At 38.4% G+C, this 15,879-nt stretch overlaps 1 protein-coding gene across 1 annotated transcript in view; it reads left to right on the top strand.

Annotated features, from left to right (window-relative positions):
• Window positions 1-10,637, top strand: part of LOC137277905 (sorting nexin-17-like) — a 30,740-nt gene extending 20,103 nt beyond the window's left edge. Inside the window, exons 14-15 of the mRNA XM_067809905.1 lie at window positions 2,985-3,038; window positions 3,696-10,637. Of these exons, the coding sequence (XP_067666006.1) occupies window positions 2,985-3,038; window positions 3,696-3,782 (141 nt within the window). The 3' untranslated portion in view covers window positions 3,783-10,637. The remainder of the gene's footprint in view (window positions 1-2,984; window positions 3,039-3,695) is intronic.
• Window positions 10,638-15,879: the final 5,242 nt, after the last annotated feature.

The following is a 15,879-nucleotide window of genomic DNA, read 5'->3' as shown; positions in this document are numbered from 1 at the left end:
TATTAATGTTTCTGTCAAAACTCAATTCTCATTATATCTGTTAAGTACAAGTTTGTTTGGATTTTTTGTGAATACTCAATAAATTTCATCTTTCATCATCATGCATACACACAAAAGTCTTAAATCTTAGCTTGCGTACTGGTGCATAGATAGATGAGGTGTATTGTAAGGTTCTGTCTCAGCACAGGAACTTGACAACTTTCTTATCGTTTCTCAGATTACAGATCAAATACAACATTTAAACTTTGTTACAATTTTACAATTAATGGAATATGTTAACTCAAAGCAACTGGTTAAATGTCTCTGTGATATGAAGATTGAAAATGGGAAGGTTTTTCCAAACTAAGAACAAAGGGAAAGATTGTCATAAATTTCTTAGCTGCTTTATAGGTACAAGTGAACTAGTGTATGATATCTACATACAAATGTAAGGATGAGCACACACTAAAGGTACGAGTACAGTTGATGTTTCACTAAAATACAATTTTCACTGAGAATTATTCTTCATTTTCAAGCACATGCATTTCAGTTTTTATTTGTGCATGTTCATTCCAGCAGTTGCATGAAGTTAGAAGGTATATTAGCTGAAGTTTCTGCATGTTCAGTCCAGCAATTTGCATGAAGTTAAAAGTTAGAAGTTGATACAGTGTATGTGCAGCATGGATTATCTTATCAGTGAATTAGTTTCTTTTGTTACAGTGTTCGAAAGTAACGTTTTTTGCAAGTAGCAAGTACTTGCTACTTGGTTTAAATAAAGGTAGCAAGATCTGTTACCAGGAAGCAGCATTCTTTTGTGTTGCTGTTAGTTCCCCCCTCCCAGTCCTATAACCATCTTTGGCAATGTGGAACTCTATTACGTCTCCTTGTACTAGCAGGCATAGTTTTATTGTCCTTACGCAGGAAATGACGACTATCCATTATCAAACATGGAAAGCATTAACGTTATACGTATTTGCATGCGCACTGAGTTGACTGGTTCTCTGTGGCAATTATTAGTGACCAACAAAAGCTGCAATGAGCATTTTGGGGGAAAGTGAAATACTAGTATCTGATGTTGGTGAGTGAAAGTGCACAAGTGGAGAGCTATCCTTTGAAAATGTTGACTAACTGATGAATGTAAGCAGTTTCACTAAAATATACCAAGTAGCAAGTTGTTGCTACTGTGTTTTGGTTTTGGTTTCTTTTTTTTCAGGTAGCAAAATACAATATTGAATGGCAAATTTGCTACCTCAAAGTGTTAATTTTAAATCCTGTATTAGCTACCACGATCAATCTTCCAAGCAGTATCAAAATAGCTTTTGAACATCATAATTTCAGAATTAATGTGATTATTCAAATTTTACAGCTTGTGTCCCATATATTTATTAAATCACTGGTAGCTGTGTGTTGCTAATTAATCTTCAGCCTTATTTCCATATTTGAAATTCCTTTGCAGCATTCTGCAGTTCTCACTTGCTGTGTTTACATATATAACTGTGAAGATGTGGGTTAGAGTTGATCTTCAGCAACCCAGGCTTGTCATAAGAAACGACTATTGGGATTGGCTGGTCAGTTTAGCTGACTTGGTTAACACATGTCATTGTATCCAAGCTGCATTGATTGATGCTCATACTGTTGATCACCGCATGATCTTCAGCCACCCAGGCTTTTCGTAACAGGTGGTTAACACAATTTGGTCGTCAGATTCACTGACTGGGTTGACACATGTCGTCATGTACAGTTGCATGGACCGATGCTCATGCTGTTATTGCTTTATTCTCGGGTCCAGACTTAATTAGTCACAGACCACCACCATATTGCTGGGACATTGCTGTCTGAGGGGTTATACAACACACCAACTCATCATGTATAGATATATTGATTTTTGTTCCATATATGAGATTTGTTTTTGTGTATGTAGTTTGAAATACATGTATTATATATATTGATTTTGCAACAGCTTAGACATGCATTATCATCACAACTCATAACTGACTCTTTAATCACCAAAAGGAGGTAATATTTCAGTTGTTTATTGATGTAGATCAGGTACTGGTCATAAAAATATTTTATGGAAGTTTCTACAATACCCAACTCGATCGGAGACTGAAAACAGTTTGCTATGTTTCCTGTTGTCAGTAGAATGCAATAGAGCTGGGACAAATAACTCAGAGATTCAGTGAATAGAATCATATCTCTTCACGAATTCATGGTTATTAGATTCGAATATTCAGTGTTTTAAAGAAGCTTGTCTGTTATTTATAAAAGCTGGATATGCAAATTGAAAAAATAATACTTGTGCTGCAGTTTTACTTGTGGCAGTTAGTGGTAAACTGTGGTGAATTAACACTGTTAACTTGATGACATGAGCAATACATCTACTGCTGAAATAATATTGTATTTATAACCCTTTATTTGTCTTACATATCATGTCATTCGCATCCCAATTTATTCAACACAACTCTAGGACTTACACAACGTATGGAACCTGCGGAACATTCCCCATATCCTGTTAGACGTTACCCCAGTACATGTTATAGGTTTAAGGAAACAGCATATAATAAAACCTTGGACCATTACATCATTATGAAAAGGTGTTTGTATCATTCTCAACTGTCATCCTTGGGGACCCGTGAAGGTCCCGGGGTAGAATAGGCCTTCAGCAACCGATGCTTGCCATAAAGGCGACTATGCTTGTCATAAGAGGCGACTAACGGGATCGGGTGGTCAGGCTCACTGACTTGGTTGACACATGTCATCGGTTCCCAACTGCGCAGACCGATGATTGTGTTGTTGATCACTGGATTGTCTGGTCCAGACTCAATTATTTACAGACCGCCGCCATATGGCTGGAATATTGCTGAGTGCAGCGTAAAACTAAACTCACTCACTCACTCACTCACTCACTCACTCACTCACTCACTCACTCACTCATCCTTGGGAGCTAAATGCCCACCCACCTGATGCATGTAGGTTTGGTATTATATGTTTGTGATCTGTTTCAGAATGACGAACAGAGTGCAATAAACAAAGCAATGGGGTCCATGAAGAAGATATCAGTAAGTCTGTCCATATTTGGCTTGTATGTACACGTTGGTTGTATTGTGGCCTAGTGGATAGAGTGTTAGCCTGGCGAGAAGAGGGTTGGTGGTTTGATCCCTGTTTGTACCGTAACAGAAGAGGGTACTGATTGTTACCCTGGTAATTGGCTTTAAGGGATAAAAGACAGTCCTTTTAGTAGTACTGTTGCAGTTCCACCAAATATGGGCTTCACACATTGTATGCATGTGGAGAATCAAACCCTCTCCTTTGGTGTGACGAACAAAGACTTTAGCCACTGTGCTACCCCACTGCCTGTGGCATAGTGTGTCGGAGTAGTGTAACACTGCAGTGTGGTATCTTCTAACACTTTGAAACAGGCATGACTTCACAATGCACAAGCAGCCTCATATTTCTGTTAAAATGCAAAAAAAATCTTGAAGGATAACCCAAACCCTATCTCACATCAGTCATAAAATTTCATGGAGGCCAACTTGGCCTGATCCAAAACAAAAGCATTAACTGTTGTTACATCTCCAAGACGAATTATAAATTCTGAGCTGTGACTTCATAGGTGAATGTGTGGTCCCTTTGTGCAGACTCCATTTTTGTCTTTGTCAATGACGACCCATTGAAACCACTCTGCAAAATTACAGATGTTTCTATTTTATTTCCAGGATAAATTATCGAAGAGTTCTTCCAAGGCTGACAATGGTCTAACAGAAAACACAGCGTTTGAAGGGATAGGAGATGATGACTTGTGATCACAGCCAGTTAAGAAACAGACTATTCCAGCCATACTCAGTTGTACTCAACCATCCCCTCAGTTGTTCATTATAGGGCGGAAGAGGTTGACACAGATCAGGAAGCAACTCACACACAGAGTGGTTACATGAAAACTTGTATATCCTTTCTTTGAAAGCTGGGAAATGAATATATAACCTGCTTGTCCATGATATATTGAGAATATGTTATAATACTATATAAAGCTCAATAAGGAATATATTACAGATTATATCAAGAACATAAGAGCCCTTACTAGGTGTTATTCTGAGTCAGGTTTCACAACACTTAACCATGCTTACTGAATCTGAGAGTAAATGTAGGTTGAAAAATGAAAATATTGAAGATATTTTTAAAAAAAAGTTTGCATAATTTGAGTTCAGTTAATTGGTTGCAGAACAGTCTTTCACCTAAATATGCTTTACTTGTCAAATTGATCGATCTAATGGCATCTTGTATTGCATGATGTACAGATGTTGTGTTGTATTGATAAAGTGATCATTTGTGACTCCCTGTCTAGTGTATGGAAATAAGACAACAGTTGTAAATGTGGCTTGACAGTCACACAGTGAATGTGATGGGAGATTTCAAGTATGTGTAGGATACCTGTGTATCCAGCAAGTCTCCAGTCTTAATAATCAGATTCTGAGTGCACCTTTCTCAGATGACATTGTGGCACTGTTGTCACAATACAGGACTTTTGGTTCAGCAGTCCCTTTAGAAGATGCCACAAATTCCTGTTGATTATGATTTATATGTTTTTGAATGGCTAATCATGGTGCTATATTACTGGGTCCCTTATCGCAAAAGGAAGGTTGAAATACAGACTATAAAGTTACATTCTGTGGTTCATGAACTTGTTGGGGAATTTTGCATGCAGAATTAGTGGTGCAGATTTGTGAAATGCCATTCCTATCTAGCTAAGAATAATCATATGCTAGTTTCATTTCATCACATATCATTTTCATAACAACAGTGCCTACTGTACAACTACTTCCCATCAGTAGGCTGTTATTGGTTTTAGCAGAAAATATTTCTTGTTTTATAGTGCAAAAGTTACATACGTTATTAGGCTATTTTAATCAGTGGGATAAGTTAATATAATCAGAATAGATATTTGATGGGTATTACTCAGATCTATGTATCCAGCGGTATATAATACAGCAGACATTTTCTAATATCTACTTGTCACCATCCTTGACATCTCTTGGTCCAGCATTTCAGTAAACCTACACAAACCCCTGGATCCATTCTGATTCTTCTTGCAATCAGAGATGACCTACCCTGGATTTTCATGGACATTTCACGTACCAGACATTGACATAAAATAAAGGCAAGGAATGAGGGGTAATTCTTAAAAAGCACGAAACCTGTGATTCTTTGACTTGACTGTTGCTATGTATTGATATAGGAAGCCCAAAATTGATACTGGTTTGTAACTGCCCTTGTGATTGGTTTCGTAGACCTAGTGGTGGTTTCTTAGACCTAGTGGTGTTCCCTCTCAAATGAGCTAGTGGAATTCAAGTGCAGATAATTTGAATGTGAAAACCATGAGAGTGGATCCAGTGCCAGTTTCCAAAAAAGCAAGACTAAGACTTAAGAAGCACACTGTCATACCTCATCTCCACAGTTGGACTTGATTTCACCTGTCCCTTTGAATGACTTATGATTATATAATTGTCCGATTTACTGTCCAGGATTAAGAATATTTGTTTTCCTTGTGTTACCATGGTTACCTGTACCTGTTTGTATATTGGCATGTATCTGCTACAATTTGTCAGATACATATACCCGGTACATGATTTTGGTGATCCTAATGGTATCTGTATATGTATTAATTTTTGTTCACTTTATTATGTTCATTTTGTCACATTGATGTGAGTTGCTCTATTTTGAATTACTCTTTCAAGAATTGTTCATGTTGTGTCGTTTTTGAAATTGTTGTTGCCCTTGGCTGCCTCTAAGACGTTATAGAAATATCCAACAGTAGAAGACAGAGATTTGTATACTTGATACATAAGCATATGATATGGGCAGGGCCTCAAAATCCACTCATCCACTTGTATTGATAAGTTACAGGATGTCAGGGGTGAGAAAGAAATGGACAAATGCTTGTCTTCCTGCCCAAGTCAGTATTTCATAGCAGTCAGTTCTCCAGTCATTTACAATACAATATGCAGAATAACTAGGAACATAAAAGTGTTTTCATATCTTAATTGATCGAAGTAATAATGGTAAAAAGGTATATGTATGGGTCCTATGAAGATGGCAACTTCAGAAATAAACGGCAAATGTGTTTGCACTGCAGTCTAGTTTCAAGGGAACTGCATAAACTTCATACACAAGGAGATCTCTGCACAAACACTTGATAACACTCATCAACACTTTCCTAGTCATCTTGATGACCAAAATCAGAAACCATACAAAATGAGATGTATATGAATATTCACTTCATGTGTTGGATGTTGAGCAAGTTCAAATTGATAGAAATCAACATGTATGCAGTTCATTTATGTCCTTAACGCAGTTCATTGGAAACAACCAAGAATATGAAACTTAAATTGAGGGCTGGTAAAAATATTGCAGGATGACTGCAAAATGGTATCATTCTTTCTCTCCAGAATGAGTTGTTTTAAGGATGTTTTTCCAGCCTTGGAACTGTAATCATGATTTCTGTCAATTGACAAATGTCAATGTGATATTTGTTTTAGATACCTTGATTACTTCTTTGAGTGTACCAAGAAGTACTATTTCACCCTGAGTTTACTTTGGTGAATACAAATCTGTTATTATTTCATTTGAGAAAAAGTGTTTATGTAGATTTTAAGTCACTTTACTGAGGACATATAGTTTACTATCTATCTGTTCTTTAAAGAAACACAAACAAACAGTCTACCGGTGCTCTAAGACAGTCAGTTATTGACTTCATAGGTTTTTGCATGGTTAATGTTTAACCTGCGTTAGTTCTTCGGCCATGAAGAGATTACGAGACTGAGTCATCCGTTTTTTGTTATCAGAGAGGCCTTGAGACTCTTGAGAAATGGTTTCTTCATGAAAATACTGGAAAACAATAATCTACCCACAGTTTTGTTCCAAGAGAATTGTCGTAGACCAGACATATTAGATTTCCTGAAGATAAAAGAGAAATAAATGAACTTCAAGCAGTAGCAGAATTCTGACGCTGATAAAAATCATTGTCCTTTTTTGATAAAAATATAGTACATTATTCTATTATATATGGATTTGAAATTTATTTAATTCATTCTTTTTGTGACAAGTTCTATTTCATTGCAGACTTTATCAGTTTGTATGATTAAGTCTAACAGGAGTATAATAGAGTGCTCCTACAGAGGATAGCTGCACTTTTTTGTAATGGTTGCAGACCCAATTTGTTCATGCCGCCAAAAATTATTCTTTTGAAAAATTTTGACATTTGTATATTTTTTCCATATGTAAATATCAGAAATATGCTGTGGAACAGCCAAGTGCTTGAATTTAACAGACAATAATGATATTGCCAGATATATTGGTTCATGTTAATATTGACTGTATATACTTTGTCCATCCAGATGCCGATATGAACATTGAATTCTATGCTACAGAAATATTATTGTCTTTCCCGCCTGTATTTACTGAGTGTATTTTTACACTTTGGTATTTTGTCTAAATTATGAGAGCAATAATATTGCTTGAAAAGTTGTAAAAGAGTTACGTTCTTGGTCCTCATTTGAGAGGGTTTAGTTTGTCCAATAATAGATGTACTCTTAAAGGATTAATCAGTTATTGCTTTCATGTATTTGTTGAAATATCTGGAGTATCTAACAGTATGAAAAGTTGTTCACAACTTTCATATAATTGTTGAAAAGATCCCTACAGGAATTTAAATTCAAAACTTGTGATGTTTCTAGCTTGCTTTATGTTTCTAAATGAAAGTAAACATGAACCAGCTGTGAAATGCTCTAAAGCTGAGGTTGAATGATTACCTGCATGATACCATTGCATATGAAATTTATACATACTTGACATTAACTAGCTGTAATTGTTTGAAGATGTGACCTCCTGTGTGTGATATGTTTACATATTTAATCTGTAAATATTTACCTTGTTTTCCAAAACAATATTTTGCTATGACCGATGACTAGTCACTGTAATGTGTATAACTGCATGTGTTTTTGTCCGTGTTGTTGAAAGTTTTGTGATCTTCATTGTTTTACAGTGGATTGTTGACTACTGTTGCAGCATATCAGAAGGTAGAAGGACACTTAATCAAAATATATATAGCACTAAATCCACCCACACTATCACTGCTTGTTCGATTGATGCTCATGCTGTTGATCACTGGATTGTCTGGTCAAGAATATTTACAAACTGTCACCATATAGCTGGAATATTGCTAAGTTCGGGATGGCAATTTTCCGCCATATTTTTTTTCAGTTTGATCAATCGTGTGATTTGTCTGAAACCCCCAACAGATGAAACAATGTTAAGTTTTCAGCCGAAAATGGAAAAAATATTCCCGCCACGATTTATTCCTGTCATCGTCAGTTCTCTCAGGCATTTGTTGGAGAATGTCAGTGATGTACATACATGTATACGGAAAAGAATTGCTTTGAAGAATGGTTTCTGGATTTTGTTACTGATGCATTTGGCCATATCTTCTGGCATATAGCGATGGGAAGAGTGCACTTGAGCTTACTCTTATTGTTCTGATGTAGAGCAATATTGTCAAGTACAGATTCATGTTGTCTGTGTCAAAACTCTTTTACTTGGAACATCTTTCAGTAGTATCATTCACTTTGGACTTACTATACTCTGTCATTTCCCTTAAATAGGACAGTTTGTTTACCCAATGATGGGGCACTTTGAGTTCCCCAAACAGGACAATTCTCTTCCCAATAACGGGACAGTTTGTTTTCCCAATAAGGGAACATTTTTTTTCCTAATATGGGGCCCTTTTGATTTCCCAACAACTGGGCGGTTTGTTTTCCCAGTAACGGGACAGTTAGATTTCCCCAAACGTGACCAGTTGTATTTCCAATAACTGTACAATTTTCTTTCCCGCCAACAACGAAGCAACGTGGAGGTGGTCACATGTTCTTGTTTGAACTTACGAGAACTACTTCCATTCTCATTACCATCTGCCTTGAATAGTATGCTAGATCTTTTCATATAGCTCTTGGATCGCTTGCAGTTTCTTATTCTGTGGAAGCGTTGTCGAACCTTGTTAGTGAAACTGGAATTGACGATACATGTGTTCTTTTAGAGTCAGTACTTCTACTCACAAGGTCAAGGTCAAGGTAACTACTGCATCCAGTTGAAAAGGAATGATATTGAACTCATTGTACCTGGTTTTAAGAAATACTGTTAAAACTGAAGTATTTATTAAAGCATTTTCATGTTTCAGTGATAACCTTCTTCATTGCCCTTCAAGAAGTTATTGTTTTCACATATGTGCCATGCAGACTTTGACTTACATAAATAAATATCGTACTGATGTTCGCAGGATTGATACAAAAAGAGACATAATCAAAGGAGAACTGATCATCAGTTCATCACTTCTCTGATTGGACGAAACTATTTTGTCATCATCATATTCCTATAAGACTAGGCTATGCACTGGTTAAAATGCCTTTGGCCCAATCTTCTTTGACTCCGGCTTGTAGTCATTCAGATTTGTGACATGCACTGTTGGTCGTTTTTTTTATTATTTACTCTCATGTTAGGTAATATAACAATTAGAGTGTGTCCAGTTTAGTGTACTCATTGTCAAACAAATATGTGAGCTTCGTGTTACATTGCTAGTATAATTCTGTTATCCCATATAAGCTTCTATGTTGCAATACGTTTGAGGTGTTACTGTTGATATAGTTTCCGCCATTTTGTAAATATATTCCATAGTATTTGTTATTGATACAGATAACATGCCACGTGAAGGACCGTAAAATTACAGTTCGTTAAGAAACTTAATATAGTATATTTCACATGAAAGCGGTTTCATTTAGTAACAAAACGACTGATTTGTTTTGTGAGAAGAAAGCGAAAGAAGGCAAAGGGAACTGTGTTGTGTCGTATTAGCGATGATGATTTTGTAATGGTTGTGCAGCCCTGATTTAGTAGATGAGGTAAATACAGGGAAACAGCGTTCACATGTGAGATGGTCCAGTTTGATGGACTCGTTGGCCCCATTAAACCTGTTCTCTGTGCACTGCTGTGATATTGCAGGATACAACTGGACTTACTTAATGAAAGCTGTCGAGCAGTGACGGAGGCTAGAAGACACAAATTATCACGTGACCTGAAAATATAAGAGTGAAATTTACCTTTTTCACAGTTTCAACTGCTGACTGTTCATGAACATCTTGCCAAAGGGTTTAGAAACCCCAGTGACGCCAGGTTTTAGAATTAATCAGGGCGTGAACTGAGAGGCAGTGGCTACCAGTCACATTCATTCACAGCATTGACATAGGGGTTCCACATTCAGAGTTACTAATTGTGATGTGCTAGTCGAACATGAAGTTATTGTTGACGTTTACTGTTTCATTGGCACGTATATTTTAGATGTTTCGCCAAAATGTCGTTTCTTTGACATTTTGTTAGTGTTGAAGTGATCATTCTGTTTTTTGTCCGTATAAGCTTGATTAGTCTTATAGACGAATTGTACATACTACCAAGCCCAGAATGATATTATGCAAGTAGGAAAGGGCTCCGCACTGTTAAACAGTACACTGTATTTGCATGTTACAGCAAATAATCCACACCAAGAACAAATTATTTTGCGTCATTTTCATGTTGCAAATGACTACGCAAAATGAAAAATAAATTACATATTTTGAAAATCTCGTGTTCTTGTTCTGTGAGGAGAAAGTGATAATAAGGTCTGGCATCGCTATCTGCAAGACCGATGAATGATTGCTGCTTTAATGGGTGGGTGAATTTAGTTTTACGCCGTATTTAGCGACATTCCAGGAATACTACGAAGGGGGAGACCAGAATCGAGAATCAAACCCGTGCCTTCGACGTGACGAGCGAACTAAATAACCAATAAGCTACGCCACCGCCCCTACTTTAATTGCGAGTCAACAAACAGAAGCAACATGAGGTGCCCGAAAATTCATCAACAGATTCTACAGTTATCTGATGCCAGGTACGTGTTAGTGGCAACAGTATATCTAAAGGCGTTATCTATTTCTTGAAGCTTTGTTAAACCTCCCACTTTTTCGACTTCAGTAACTTCTCATTAAGTTTTCGGGGCGGTAGGGTAGTGAGTCAGTTAGGTTTTACGCCACTTTTAGCAATATTCCAGCAGTATCAGTCGGGACGCGACAGAAATTGTTTTCTTAATCAGTTACTTGTAACACGAAAGGAGCTTTGGATCGAGTCATATGTAGATACCACAGCACCAAATTCCGGATAGCACACCAGTAGTACTATAAGGGTCGCCAGACACTCGTTTTGTTTGACCCGGTTGAACCCGGCGGATTCGATGTTGACTGGCTGATCCAAGTCACGTGATCACCGTCAGGGGCGCTCGTCAAAGGCGGGGAATGGGGAATGAAAGGTGGTTGTTTTTAATGCAGAAAACCTTTCATAAGAAAACAAAAAGTGAAGAGTGGTGAATTCATGAATTCATAGCTTGCTACCCTGAATAGAAAAGCAGTCCGGTTTGAATTGAGCGCGCTTGACAACTCAAGTGTTTTCCCGTCCTTTCAAATCGCCCGCGCTCGGCAGAGCATACGTCTTTTGTTAACCCTTTGTAAAGAATTATTCAGCTCTGTCCCAACTCGGAAAGTTGATGTTTAAACGCTATGACATGCAAGCTTTTCCTGATAAACAGACAGACAGATTTGTTTATTTACATCTCACTCGCACAGACATATAAATACATAAAAATCGTACAATGAATAAAAGCGACCAATCGCCAAGCGATTTATGAGTGATGATTAAAGCTATAAACAGTGTTATTTACAATAAAAATACATATTATAATACCGTGTTATTTATACAATAAAGAAGGCCTATGTTCTGAAATACCACAGCAGGTATTTCAAAACTTCAGCAGGGATCTCATCAATCCCAGGAGACCCTCCGTTTTTCGCTCTGTTCACAGCTCGCACAACCTCTTCAACACGAATATCGTCACTGAGGGAGGTGACGTCATTTACCACACTTGTGACGTCACCAGTCACTTTCACACTGACACCATCGTTACTATTCAGTAATGTTTGACAGTCCTTCTTTCACCTATCTAGCACAACGTGTTCAACTCTACTGACTATTCCATCCTCCTGTATAACCTCCATTGGAATACACTTTCGTCGTTCGTTTTCCACTCCAACACGACCTATCTTCTTCCAGAATTCCCCTGTATTCTCGTTACACAAGTTCTCCAAGTCTCTATGAATATTAGACAGGTGAACTCTTTTTGCTTGCTGAACTCTCTTATCAAACACTTTCCTTTTCTGTACATAGACATGTTTCAGACTCGCTTTCTTTGCACCTTTACACTTACACCATGCCTTTTCCGCCTTACAGATATCGTTCCATAGAACAGCAAGCTCGTCATTCCACCAGGGTTGTCTCCTCCTTCACTTTTTGTTCCCCTTTCATGAACTGTTCAAATATATTCCTTTCGACGGTAAAAATTGTGCATCTCAATCTTTATGGCATCAACGAAATCCGAATATGCATTATTCACGAACACTTGTTCCTTATCATTCCTTTCACACTCATTAATTATACTCTTCAACTGGTTTGAATACTCAGACGAATTTCCAAAATGAGCAGGTACCTTGTCTGTTAAGAGTATATCAAACCACTCTGACTGTACACAGTCCTGTTCAGTGCTGACGGTCGTCTCCAGGTCTATACTCCACCTGATCAGTGAGTAATCTATCTTGTTAAATGTATCCAGTTTTAAATTTACTTCCGTCCTGCAGTCAGTGTATGATGTTTTAAAGACAAATGATTCGAAATACACATGATAGGAGCATATCTAGAAAACTGATTAAAACAACACCATTAAAGTCACATCATTTTGGGAGGAGACACCATCGTGAATAATGGGGAGGCCAGGAATCTGCTTATTGAAACAGTTCTGTAGTACCCTGTTCCAATAGCGAACAGACTTAACAAATTTAGAACTTCCACCTCATCTTTTCAAAATTTGACAGCAAGACCGCTGCCTTTCTGGGAAGAGGCTAGGCCATCATAGTCACGATCACTGTCATCACTCTCGAGTTTGGCGCGCTTTCTCTGGGGTTGAAGGCTATTGGCCGGACACCAATGTTTAATATGTCGCAGTAGATCGTGCATGTTGTCTATCAGCACCCCGCAATCTGCGCAAGCCGTGGCCATAGTCAATGTTTCACTACCCGTGTCCGAATCGGTTTGAATTTGAGTGAGCCGATGTTAGGGGCAGTCTCTCTTCTTCAGTCAGAGGACTTCCACCTCATCTTTTCAAAATGCTTAAACTGTGTTAGGTCAGGTTACATAAAGGGAGAGTTATACATCAGTCCAAAAGTGTACTCGACAAATATCAGTGTACGCTTTGAAAATAACCAAATCCAGCTACTGTTGTAGACAGCTGTCTAGAGATCATGATCACACTGAAAACCTCAGTTTAGAAAGTACTTTCAGTGCTCTATGCAAACCATCTTTGAGTGTATAGTGTGCTACCCTGTGCTACCTAGACAGTATCCGTCAGCCCAGTTTGGATAGAGCACGCTTGACAACTCGTCTGTTCCCGTACTTTCAAATCGCCCGCGACCTGCACAGCGAACGTCTTGAACCTATTCTTAACCATTTGTAAAGACCTATTCACCCCATACCGAGTTGCATAGCTGAATCCGCTGTTTATGTGATAGTCAATGCTAGCCTTTCCTTTTTACACGTAAGGTTATGACAAATAGAGCGCACGGTTTGACTTAAACCGTGTCAAATAAAACATGTCTACAGTTTTACTTCAGGGCGTGGTATTTTAAATATAGATGGTTTGAAACATAACTGTATCATTTAGAAAACTGATTAGTGCGAAACCATGAAGGTAGAATTGTTGGGAAAGAATTGGGAGCGATCTATGAGACATCCTAGTGGCAAGCAACGTGTTTCATGTTTACCTAGCTTGTGAATAAACCATTTCTCTGAAGACTCCTTTTCAAGGATCCATAGCTATACATGAATGTTAGCCTGTCGCCCCTCTCCAACCCCACTCCTTAGGCATTTGTGATCTGTTGCACATGCACCAATGCCCTTTGAGACTGGTCACAGTTCAGTTTAACATGTGTTACCTGTGTGACGCATGTTCTGACCTGCTGCCCGTAGAAGTCAATGATGAAGACCACCAAGTATTATTTACCTGTGTGTATTGTAAGACCAAACTGAAATACACAAATCATCGCTCTTTAACTCATGGCCACAAGTGTGCTGTGAAGAAAAGAGTGTCTTCTAAGATTCCCTCCTGCACCTGTAAGACAGTATAATCTCTACGATAGTGTAGCCTGGCAAACAGTTTAACTTGTCAACTGCAAACGGAGTGGACGTGAACAACATGATGAATGCATCAGAGATTACACTTGACCCTAGAGATATAATCAGGAAGACCACATTAAGAAAATCACGACAGGGAAAGAAACCAGGAACACCCAAGAAGTCGATGGTGAAGGCAAAGAGGAGACAGGTAACATCTAAAATGAAAACAACCCAGAAAGGACAGAAGACAACACCCTAACCCATGGAAATACGATATATGTCAGAGGTGCAAGCTGTAGTGAATCGGGCAAAAGCTGCTTTGAAACGAGGGGAAACTGACTTGAAACGTCAAGCTTGAATCCTTGTAATCAGGGCCTTGTTCTCCAAACGCCCTAAGAATTCTTAACTTTGATCGTAGCCAATGTCTTACGAATTGATCTTACGAAGTGATCTTACGAAGTGATCGTGACTATGATGACCTAGTTTTTCCAGGAAGGCAGCGGTCTTGCTGTCAAATTTTGAAGAGATGAGGTGGAAGTTCTAAATTTGTTAAGTCTGTTCGCTATTGGAACAGGGTACTACAGAACTGTTTCAATAAGCAGATTCCTGGCCTCCCCATTATTCACGATGGTGTCTCCTCCCAAATGATGTGACTTTCATGGTGTTGTTTTAATCAGTTTTCTAGATATGCTCCTATCATGTGTATTTCGAATCATTTGTTTTTAAAACATCATTCACTGACTGCAGGCCTGAAGTAAAACTAAAACTGGATACATTTAACAGGAAACGCTTGCATGTCATAGCGTTTAAACATCAACTTTCCGAGTTGGGACAGAGCTGAATAATTCTTTACAAAGGGTTAACAAAAGACGCATGCTCTGCCGAGCGCGGGCGATTTAAAAGGACGGGAAAACACGTGAGTTATCTATCCAGTCTAAGTAAACTTATTCTCAGTACTTTTCGTTACACTCCACTAGTGAGTCTAACAAAACCTTATGGGAGGTCGTGTCTGGTAACCTGTGAGATTGACTATTAAGAACACAGCTTACCAAATCGCGAAAGTGCACATTCGCACATTCCTTTTGAACTTTTTCGTACCCGAACGATTCCGAATGCTATGTGGCCTACGCTCGCTTCCGGGTGCATTCGTAACTACCCGTGTCATTCCGGCAAGCCGGATGGCAGGTCACGGAAAGAGACGAGTAGTTACGACGCACACGGCGTACCATGACAACGGTGAGTAAACAGTCGCTGAAAATAGTGTTTTTGGCAGTAGTCAAGGATGTTATCTTGCGGAAATATTAGCTAATGGTAACCATGGCAACAGAAACTCCAAAGCGTATATACTGCAGGTCAAATAACCGTGTTATGTGCGTAATTTTGTTTGTGGAGAGATCTGTGTCAGTGACCTGAATATTTTGCAAGTCCCTCCGATCCCTAAATAGTAGCCGTTGTCTGATTGGTTAAATCTATTTAACAAGCTCGCGTTTGAATGGACAGTCATCGGTCGCTCAAAGGTTACCTGACGCGACCTTCTACTAGGTTTTGTTAGACTCTGTGGTGGAATGTGACGAAATACACTGAGAGTAAGTTTACTTAGACTGGTTATCA

Source organism: Haliotis asinina, chromosome 3 (assembly GCF_037392515.1).
Source record: "Haliotis asinina isolate JCU_RB_2024 chromosome 3, JCU_Hal_asi_v2, whole genome shotgun sequence".
Classification (NCBI taxonomy): Eukaryota; Metazoa; Mollusca; class Gastropoda; order Lepetellida; family Haliotidae; genus Haliotis; species Haliotis asinina.
Note: the sequence above shows the minus strand (reverse complement) of the source record. Positions and strands in the feature narration are given on the sequence as shown.